The following is an 11,197-nucleotide window of genomic DNA, read 5'->3' on the forward strand; positions in this document are numbered from 1 at the left end:
CCTTAGCAAGCAATTTTTCATTTTCATCTCTAAGGCTAGCAAGAGAAATGTTTAATTCTTCAATCTTAGCAAGCAAATCATCATTATCATTTCTAAGATTGGGAATTGAAACATTACAAGCAATAGAATCAACCTTAGCTAACAAATTAGCATTCTCATTTCTAAGGTTGTCTATAGTCTCATGGCAAGTGCTTAGCTCACTAGATAATTTTTCACTTTTTCAACTTCTAGAGCATAAGCATTTTTAACTTTAACATGCTTTTTGTTTTCCTTGATTAGGAAGTCCTCTTGGGAGTCCAAGAGATCATCCTTCTCATGGATGACACTAATTAATTCATTTAATTTCTCTTTTTGTTGCATGTTTAAGTTGGCAAAAAGAGTACGCAAATTATCTTCCTCATCACTAGCATTATCATCGCTAGAGGATTCATATCTAGTGGAGGATTTAGATTTAACCTTTTTCTTTTTGTCGTCCTTTGCCATGAGGCACTTGTGGCCGACGTTGGGGAAAAGAAGTCCCTTGGTGACGGCGATGTTGGCAGCGTCCTCGTTGGAGGAGGAGTCGCTAGAGCTTTCGTCGGAGTCCCACTCGCGACAAACATGGGCATCGCCACCCTTCTTCTTGTAGTACCTTTTCTTCTCCTTTCTTCTCCCCTTCTTATCGTTGCCCCTGTCACTGTCACTAGATAGTGGACATTTTGCAATAAAATGACCGGGCTTACCACATTTGTAGCAAACTTTCTTGGAGCGGGGTTTGTAGTCTTTCCCCCTCCTTTGCTTGAGGATTTGGCGGAAGCTTTTGATGACAAGCGCCATTTCCTCGTTGTCGAGCTTGGAGGCGTCGATGGGTGTTCTACTCGGTGTAGACTCCTCCTTCTTCTCCTCTGTCGCCTTGAATGCGACCAGTTGTGCTTCGGACGTGGAGGGGCCGTCAAGCTCGTTGATCTTCCTTGAGCCTTTGATCATAAACTCAAAGCTCACAAAATTCCCGATTACTTCCTCGGGAGTCATTAGTGTGTATCTAGGATTGCCACGAATTAATTGGACTTGAGTAGGGTTAAGGAAAATAAGTGATCTTAAAATAACCTTAACCACCTCGTGGTCATCCCATTTCTTGCTCCCGAGATTGCGCACTTGATTCACCAAGGTTTTGAGCCGGTTGTACATGTCTTGAGGCTCCTCCCCTTGGCGAAGCCGAAAGCGACCGAGCTCCCCCTCGATCGCCTCCCGCTTGGTGATCTTGGTTAGCTCATCTCCCTCGTGCGCGGTCTTGAGCACGTCCCAAACTTCCTTGGCGCTTTTTAATCCTTGCACCTTGTTATACTCCTCTCTACTTAAAGAGGCGAGGAGTATGGTTGTGGCTTGGGAGTTGAAGTGCTCGACTTGGGTCACCTCGTCCTCATCATAATCCTCATCCCCTACGGATGGTACCTGTGCTCCAAACTCAACGACATTCCATATACTTTTTTGGAGTGAGGTTAGATGAAATTTCATTAAATCACTCCACCTAGCATAATCTTCACCGTCAAAGGTTGGCGGTTTGCCTAATGGAACGGAAAGTAACGGAGTATGTCTAGAAATGCGAGGGTAGTGTAGGGGGATCTTACTAAATTTCTTGCGCTCATGGCGTTTAGAAGTTACGGAGGGCGCGTCGGAGCCGGAGGTAGATGGCGATGAGGTGTCGGTCTCGTAGTAGACCACCTTCCTCATCTTCTTTTTATTGTCCCCACTCCGATGCGACTTGTGGGAAGAGGGCTTCTTCTCCTTCCCTTTTCCCTTGTTGCGGGACTCTCCCGATGAAGCCTTTCCATGGCTTGTAGTGGGCTTGTCACCGGTCTCCATCTCCTTCTTGGCGTGTTCTCCCGACATCACTTCGAGCGATTAGGCTCTAATGAAGCACCGAGCTCTGCTACCAATTGAAAGTCGCCTAGAGGGAGGGTGAATAGGGCGAAACTGAAATTTACAAAGTTAATCACAACTACAAGCCGGGTTAGCGTTAGAAATATAATCGAGTCCGCGAGAGAGGGTGCAAAACAAATCGCAAGCGAATAAAGAGTGTGACACGCGGATTTGTTTTACCGAGGTTCGGTTCTCGCAAATCTACTCCCCGTTGAGGAGGCCACAAAGGCCGGGTCTCTTTCAACCCTTTCCCTCTCTCAAACGGTCCCCCGGACCGAGTGAGCTTTCTCTTCTCAAATCAACCGGGAACAAAACTTCCCTGCAAGGACCACCACACAATTGGTGTCTCTTGCCTTGGTTACAATTGAGTATTGATCACAAGAAAGAATGAGAAAGAAGAAAGTGATCCAAGCGCAAGAGCTCAAAAGAACACAACAAATCACTCTCACTTAACACTAAAGCTTTTGTGGAATTGGGAGAGGATTTGATCACTTGGGTGTGTCTTGTATTGAATGCCTAGCTCTTGTAAGTGGTTGGAAGTTAGAAAACTTGGATGTCTTGAATGTGAGGTGGTTGGGGGTATTTATAACCCCAACCACCAAACTAGTCGTTTGGTGGAGGCTGTCTGTCACATGGCGCACCGGACAGTCCAGTGCACACCGGACAGTGTCCGGTGCGCCAGCCACGTCACCAGGCCGTTGGGTTCCGACCGTTGGAGCTCTGACTGCTGGGCCCGCCTGGATGTCCGGTGGCGCACCGGACATGCATTGTAGAGTGTTCGGTGCGCCGTCTCGCGCGTGCCTGACTTCTACGCGCTCTGGCGCGCATTAAATGACTCTGCAGGTGACCGTTGGCGCGAAGTAGCCGTTGCTCCGCTGGCTCACCGGACAGTCCGGCGTGCACCGGACATGTCCGGTGAATTATAGCGGAGTGGATTCCCGAAGCTGGCGAGTTCAGAGTCGCTCTTCCTTGGAGCACCGGACACTGTCCGGTGTACACCGGATAGTCCGGTGAATTATAGCGGAGCGCCTCTGAGTTTTCCCGAAGGTGAAGAGTTTGGCTTGGAGTTCCCTGGTGCACCGGACACTGTCCGGTGGTGCACCGGACAGTCCGGTGCGCCAGACCAGGGCTGCCTTCGGTTATCCCTTGCTCTCTTTGTTGAAACAATTCTTGGTCTTTTTATTGGCTAAGTGTGAACCTTTGGCACCTGTATAACTTATAGACTAGAGCAAACTAGTTAGTCCAATTATTTGTGTTGGGCAATTCAACCACCAAAATCATTTAGGAAATAGGTGTAAGCCTAATTCCCTTTCAGAGAGGATCAATTTGGAGAGTCAGATAACTTAGCGAGTTGGATAGCTAATGTGTTAAGTAATTATCTTGTTGTTAAATAGCTAAAATTTTGGCTTAACGAGTCATTTGACCAGTCTCTTGGAGATGCTCTAAGACTAAGACCCTGTTTCAATCTCAAAAGATAAACTTTAGCAGCTTTTTTTAGCTGTTTTAGCCATTTGGTGATCTAAACAGGAGAGATAATTGTGGTGTGATAAAATTTAGCACCTATTATCTCATAAGCTGATCAAGAGGTGCTAAAAGTAGCTAAACCTGGGCCACGAAACCCCATTTTGCACCCATACCCTCTAACCCCATTCTCCCACTTCGCATTAGGGGCATGTGTGTCTTTTTATTCCAATATGCTAAACTTTATTAGAGTAGTCCAAACACCCTAAGAAGTTAAACTTTAGCACTTCAATTAATATGGCTAAAGTTTAGCAGGAAGCTAAAGTTTATCCCGTGAGATTGAAACGGGGCCTAACTCTAGAGACATACTCTAAAATGTTCTCATCCATGTATTTAGAGAAGATTCTCTCCTGTGAACTTTATCTCTAATGCATCCACTAAATATAGAGAATGTTTCTCTATCCTCTCTCTATACAGTCTCTTTTCCATCCCCTATTTATTTTCATACATCTGAGGGTATACAAATATCTAGAGTAAAATATATTTTAAATTTATATATTTAAGGTATAGAGAACGAGATATATATAGAAGACACTTTTTGGAGAATAATGAGATAACAGAGAATAATGAGATACTCTAACCGCTCGGTCTCCGCTTTCCTCGCTTCCTTTGGAGGATACGGTTGGACTTCGGAAAATACTCTAACCGCTCCGGCTCCGATTTCCTCGCGTCCAAGGAAGCTGCAGCGAGCCAGCCATGGACGGCCCAGCCCGGTCGACCTCGAGCCACGCCCGCATCCTCGCCAGCTTGCCTATAAGCGCCGCCACGGCGCCTGGTAGCGCTCCCAAAACGCCCACCACGCCGCCAGTCGCAACCGCACACCAGCCCTCGCAACCCACCACCACGTCCGAGACGTCCGAGATGGAGGAGTTCCTCGCCGCGTACCTGCTGCCGTGCCTGGGCGCCGACGCCGCCACTGGACAGAGGGTTGACGTGCTCCCGGGCCCGGCCACCGCGCTCCCGACCAAGGACGACGTGCGTCGCATCCTGAGATCCGTCAGCGCCGAGGTGGAGGAGGATCGCCTCGACCTGGTCTTCGCCCTCCTCGAGGTTAAGGGCATCGCCGAGCTGATCTACACGGGCGGGGAGCAGCTGGCCTACGCGCCGTCAGGAGCCGCTGCTGCCGTGGTTGCCGCTCCTGCCGCTGCCGAGGTCGAGGAGGAGGCCACGAAGGAGGAGGATGAGGACGTCGCCCTCTTCAACCTCTTCGACTGATCGTGCACCCTACGTGGACCGATCGATGCCATCCTCGCCCGCCCGCCCTTGCTGCTCTGATTGTAGTACCGTATTACTGTAGTAATAAAACCATGGTGCCCTTGCTGTCTAGATCCGAGATAGAGCCTGTGTTTGATGCCGATCGAAAGGTTTTGGCCGGATATCTTGCTGATCGGAGATTGATCTGAGGCTGTTCTAATCAATTCCAGTAGTTAATACATGATTTTAATTGTTTGTGTTTGGTTCTCTCACATATTTATTTATTTCACGTTTCCTCATCATCGATGATATGGTTACGTTCATTGCTGTTTGGGTTGTACGGCTACCACATGTTTGTTCAAGTCACAGGCTCTGCGTTTCTGGTAATGCCGAATGAAATTACATTTTAATGCAAGCAGCTCAAGCTTCATGTTCTATTTCAAGCAGAACATTTCCACGTTTCATCCAAATAAATTTAGGGACGTTTCATCATATATGGCAGTCTCTCTGATGCACGTTTCATCTTGGGGTAGTCCACCAAGAGAATGGAGAAGCAGGCTGGATTGGGATCGGAGGAAGAACGTAGTACGTAGAGACTCCGGCGAGGTGCTCCGCTGGCCTGGTCACCGGGATTAGATTGAAGGTCAGTCACTGCCACTGCCACGGTGACCCAGCAGATACTAACTTCTTGATCAACTCATCTACTGATTTTAAGGGATAAGTCTCATCGAATCTGTAACAAACTCAGTAGATAAGCCCTAGTTTTTGGTTTCTATGAACTATTTTAGGGTATGTTTGGTTTACTATCTAATTTGACACACTTTATCTAACTTTTTCTGTTTAATGTTAGTTCTTCAATTTGAGCGACTAACATTAGATAAAGTGTAGCATAATTGGCTGTGAACCAAACACACCCTTAATCTCTCAATTTTACTTCATTTTAGTCCCTAAATTATCAAATAAGTAAACTAAAACTCAATTTTAATTTTATTTTCCGTATCTAGCAAGTTATGGACTAAAATAAAATAAAATGGAGCGACTAAAAATTAATCTCTAGAAACTAAACACCCCCTAACTTTAGCCGCCTAACCTATCGCCTCGACCTACTAGTTAAGGCCTTTTGGGTAGGGTTTTATCTTTCTATTTGACTCTTGCTTTTCTGTGGAAGAATCTTTTCTGGTGAAGCCAAAACTATTAAAAAATCATTTGGCAACATAGCTTCTAGGATGTTTTGTAAAATAAACCATATCTAGTTATTTGTTTATATATATTTAATAATGTTACCTGTAATATATTTTGTATGCATAAAAAACAATTCCCAATAATTATTTTGAACCTCAATTAAAATGGGAAAAATTAATATTGTTAGAGCGACTTCGCTTGTTCTAAAAAGGACTTTTTTAAATTGACGATTTAGAGAAATAGTAGTAAAACTTCTCTCCACCAGCTCCTTAAATGAAGTTAATAAATTTATAAAGTTCGTGTCCGTCCCCATTTTGTCAACATATCTAGCTAGAGTATTCCAACTCCCGAACAACAATCTGCCACCAATTTTTCCCAACCTTATGAATTGGGGATATGAAAATTTCGAAGACTTCTCTGAAACACCAATTGACTTGCAGCACACAGCTATGTTGCCCTGATACGGGGATATGTATATGGATACGTGCTACACCGATATCCCGATACGCTATTTCTCAAAAATACTGATACGACGATATGCAATATATATTATAAATAAAATTAAACGCTGAAATGTCTGAGATGGACCACAGCAGATCAGTTCAATTTAAGAGCATTAGAAGTTAACGTTCAACAACTTTGACTAAAGTAAACATCTACTTCCTCTTCCAGAATTTATCTGGACTCAAATCAATGAATCCAGCATGCCAAAAACATGTGTAACGATACTCTACACCAGCAGACTCGCAAATAATCACTAGTTCACCACACAAGTTCTAATTCTAACAAACCAGAGACCATATAAGGTATCCCGCAGGTGTCGGAGAGGTGTCCTAGGAGTATCCGTCATTATTTATTTATTTAAATTCACAGAAATTCCCGATACGCCCCGGATACGTATCTGAAAGTATCCGAGGAGTATCCGTATCTGATACGGTATCCGACACCGGTACGTGAGTGTTATGAAGTATCCGCGCATCATAGGCACACAGTCCCTACAAAGGATAGCAACACAATAACTGTCACACCCGGATTTAAGGGATAAAGCCGGGTGCATCTCATATGTGCGCCAAAGACGAACAACACATATAATAACAGAGTGTATATAGATAAATGTCACAACATCATAAAAGTGATTATTACATAGCGGAAGTCTTACAAAAATAAATGATAAATATAAACGAACTAATGTCCATACATGGCGCCATAAAGTTGACTAGGAGACGCCACCTAGATCAACTCGTATGCTTCATTGTACATTGTAGGGCGGCTCCTCTTCAACCACCTGCTCTTCACCTGTGGGGGAGGGGGGTTATATATCGTAAGATTGAGCTCACAAAAGATCATATCTCAACAAGTTGTGGGGAATAATGTGCATGAACTCACCAAAGGTGGGAGTTCATGTGAAGTGTAAGGCTGATAAACAATAGGGGTCAAAGCTGAGCATTGCTTTTAATAAGTTGGTCAAATTTTTATCAGCAATTACTAGATGTAAGTAATTACCATACCAGAATAATGATAGAACAAAATTAATAATAAATCCCATGCAATGCAAATGACAACTTGAATTTAGTTACATAGTTTAATCATGCGAGAGTCCTGAGCTGCTCATGACCGCGAGCACGGCTAGTATATCAGTTTTACACTCTGCAGAGGTTGTACCCTGAAAGTCGCCTAGAGGGGGGGGGGGTGAATAGGGCGAAACTGAAATTTACAAAATTAATCACAACTACAAGCCGGGTTAGCGTTAGAAATAGAAACGAGTCCGAGAGAGAGGTCGTAAAACAAATTGCAAGCGAATAAAGAGTGTGACACGCGGATTTGTTTTACCGAGGTTCGGTTCTTGCAAACCTACTCCCCGTTGAGGTGGTCACAAAGACCGGGTCTCTTTCAACCCTTTCCCTCTCTCAAACGGTCCTTTAGACCGAGTGAGCTTCTTCTTCTCAAACAATTGGAACACAAAGTTCCCGCAAGGACCACCACACAATTGGTGTCTCTTGCCTCAATTTCAATCGAGTTTGATCTCAAGAAAGATTGAGAAAGAAAAGAAGCAATCCAAGCGCAAGAGCTCAAAAGAACACAACAAATCACTCTCACTTAACACTAATGCTTTTGTGGAATTGGGAGAGGATTTGATCACTTGAGTGTGACTTGTATTGAATGCCTAGCTCTTGTAAGTGGTTGGAAGTTGGAAAACTTGGATGTCTTGAATGTGGGGTGGTTGGGGGTATTTATAACCCCAACCACCAAACTAGCCGTTTGGTGGAGGCTGCTGTCGCATGGCGCACCGGACAGTGTCCGGTGCGCCAGCCACGTCACCAGGCCGTTGGGTTCCGACCGTTGGAGCTCTGACGTGTGGGCCCGCCTGGCTGTCCGGTGGTGCACCGGACAAGTCCTATAGACTATCCGGTGTGCCACCCGCGCGTGCTCTGCTCCTCTGCGCGCGCTGGCGCGCATTAAATGCGTTGCAGTCGACCGTTGGCGCGAAGTAGCCGTTGCTCCGCTGGCTCACCGGACAGTCCGGTGTACACCGGACATGTCCGGTGAATTATAGCGGAGCGGAAATCCGAAGCTGGCGGGTTCAGAGTCGCTCTCCTCTGGAGCACCGGACACTGTCCGGTGTGCACCGGACATGTCCGGTGAATTATAGCGAAGCGCCTCTGAAAATTCCCGAAGGTGCGAAGTTTGGCTTGGAGTCCCCTGGTGCACCAGACACTGTCCGGTGGCACACCGGACAGTCCGGTGCGCCAGACCAGGGCTGCCTTCGGTTATCCCTTGCTCTTTTTGTTGAACCCATTTCTTGGTCTTTTTATTGGCTAAGTGTGAACCTTTGGCACCTGTATAACTTATACACTAGAGCAAACTAGTTAGTCCAATTATTTGTGTTGGGCAATTCAACCACCAAAATCAATTAGGAAATAGGTGTAAGCCTAATTCCCTTTCAATCTCCCCCTTTTTGGTGATTGATGCCAACACAAACCAAAGCAAATGTGGAAGTGCATAATTGAACTAGTTTGCATAATGTAAGTGAAAAGGTTGCTTGGAATTGAGCCAATATAAATACTTATAGAATACACATGGATTGTTTCTTTTATTCTTAACATTTTGGACCATGCTTGCACCACATGTTTTGTTTTTACAAATTTTTTTGTAAATCCTTTTCAAAGTTCTTTTGCAAATAGTCAAAGGTAAATGAATAAGACTTTGCGAAGCATTTTCAAGACTTGAAATTTTCTCCACCTGTTTTAAATGCTATTCCTTTGACTTAAACAAAACTCCCCCTAAATGAAATTCTCCTCTTAGTGTCAAGAGGGTTTTAAGATATTAATTTTGAAAATACTACTCTCTCTCCCCTTTTTGAACACAAGGAGATACCAAATTGAATTGAAAATCATACCAATTGAAAAACTATTTTTAAAATTAGTGGTGGTGCGGTCCTTTTGCTTTGGGCTCATGCTCTCTCCCCCTTTGGCATAAATCGCCAAAAACGGAATCATTAGAGCCCTTTGAATTACTTTTCTCCCCTTTGGCAAATAAAACATATGAGTGAAGATTATACCAAAGCCGGAGAGTTGCTCGGAGCGACGGCGAAGGATGAGTTATGGAGTGGAGTGGAAGCCTTTGTCTTCGCCGAAGACTCCAATTCCCTTTCAATACGCCTATGACTTGGTTTGAAATTCACTTGAACACACATTAGTCATAGTATATGAAAGAGACATGATCAAAGGTATATGAATGAGCTATGTGTGCAAATTAACAAAAGAAGTTCCTAGAATCAAGAATATTTAGCTCATGCCTAAGTTTGTTAAAGGTTTGTTCATCAAGAGGCTTGGTAAAGATATCGGCTAATTGATCTTTAGTATTGATGTATGCAATCTCGATATCTCCCTTTTGTTGGTGATCCCTTAAGAAATGATACCGAATGGCTATGTGTTTAGTGCGGCTATGTTCAACGGGATTATCCGCCATGCGGATTGCACTCTCATTATCACATAGAAGAGGAACTTTGGTTAGTTTGTAACCGTAGTCCCTAAGTGTGGGGGATAGATATCCCCCGGGTCCACTAAAAGAGTAAAAGACATCACGAAAGGCCCAAGGGCCCAATAAATCGTAAGGTCATTCTTTCGTGGGCCTGGGGAGGGACAACCAGCAAAGCAGATCGACATGGGGCCGGATTGGTGCGAACCTGGATGGCCCACAACGTCGAGCGAGCGACCACAACAGAGATCCGACTTTCCCGCGCTGGAGCCCCCATGCAACGGAACCATGCGAGGATAAGTCGACAGAACTATAGGGAGATAAACTCAAACAGTTCACTATCTTTTAGTTACACGTTGTTATCAAATCCACGTGTATTGCCCCACAGTCGAGTATATAAGGCCTAGGGGGCACCCCTTCAGAACGATCGACCCTATTACTTAGCCACCCACTCCAACTCTCTGCATTCTCAATTCAGAGAGCTCTCTTGTAACCTCATTCACCAAGCATACTCACTAGGACGTAGGGTGTTACGCGTCTCTAAGCGGCCCGAACTTGTAAACATTTTCCACTGTCCCTCGTGCATCTGGCACGAACCATTTTGCTACAGTCGTCGACACCGTCCTACTCCTAAAAACACCTTGAGGGGCAACCCCGGGTGTGCGGTCGGACCCAAAACACCGACAGCTGGCGCGCCAGGTAGGGGGTGTGTCGACGATCCAAGCTAGCTCAATGGCCGTCACCTTCCACAGCAAGATCACCCTTCGTCCCGGATCCGTATTCTGCTTCGGAACAATCTCATCTGTAGCAGATGAAGAAGGAACTCTACACCGCATTGCGGATCTGCCGGAAAAGAAGTCTCCTCCAACAAACTCCGAAAATGTCGGAGAAGCTCAACCTCCAGCTCTCCGAAAAAAGATCGTTTCCGGAAAGTCAGGGGCCGAGGGCCCGCTGACCCGGAAAACTCCACTGTCAACTTCCCCGACAAAAGAATGGACACAGATCGCGAGGAAGAAGGAGACCAAGGGGAAGCAAGTTGTTCTTTCCGTTCCTCCGTCCTCAAAGGAGAACGAAAAGAAGGTCGCCACGACAGCAGCACCATTCTATTCCGACGTCCTCTTCATCGGGAGAGTGGAGTCGCCTACCGTCTCCGACGACGAGCCGACCGCACCCGGAGAAGAACCGCCTCAACGAGAATCCCGCCGACGGAGGAACCGGCGCAGGAACGTTCGACGACATCACGCGGCCATAGAACGGGATCCGGAGCAACCTGTCTCGCACGACGAGGTCTCGGAGATAGGGGAAACTTCGGAGGAACGCGTCTTCAGAGAACGAAGGAACTCCCGACGACGTGATCGCCGCCGGGCTCAGGAACAAGCCGAGCAAGACGCAAGGCAACGCCGGGAGAATCCATTCTTCGGGC

At 45.9% G+C, this 11,197-nt stretch overlaps 1 protein-coding gene across 1 annotated transcript; it reads left to right on the forward strand.

The window, feature by feature from the left end:
- Nucleotides 1-4,025: 4,025 nt before the first annotated feature.
- LOC100285767 (60S acidic ribosomal protein P2A) lies at nt 4,026-4,876 on the forward strand. Its single transcript, NM_001158657.2, has one exon. It carries the CDS (start codon nt 4,117-4,119, stop codon nt 4,633-4,635), a length of 519 nt encoding a protein of 172 aa, NP_001152129.1. The 5' UTR covers nt 4,026-4,116; the 3' UTR covers nt 4,636-4,876.
- The last annotated feature ends 6,321 nt before the right edge of the window (nt 4,877-11,197 follow it).

Source organism: Zea mays, chromosome 7 (assembly GCF_902167145.1).
Source record: "Zea mays cultivar B73 chromosome 7, Zm-B73-REFERENCE-NAM-5.0, whole genome shotgun sequence".
Lineage (NCBI taxonomy): Eukaryota > Viridiplantae > Streptophyta > Magnoliopsida > Poales > Poaceae > Zea > Zea mays.

What these genes read in the sequence shown, in the direction of transcription:
- LOC100285767 (NM_001158657.2), top strand. Translation starts at nt 4,117, where the DNA reads ATGGACGGCCCAGCCCGGTCGACCTCGAGCCACGCCCGCATCCTCGCC.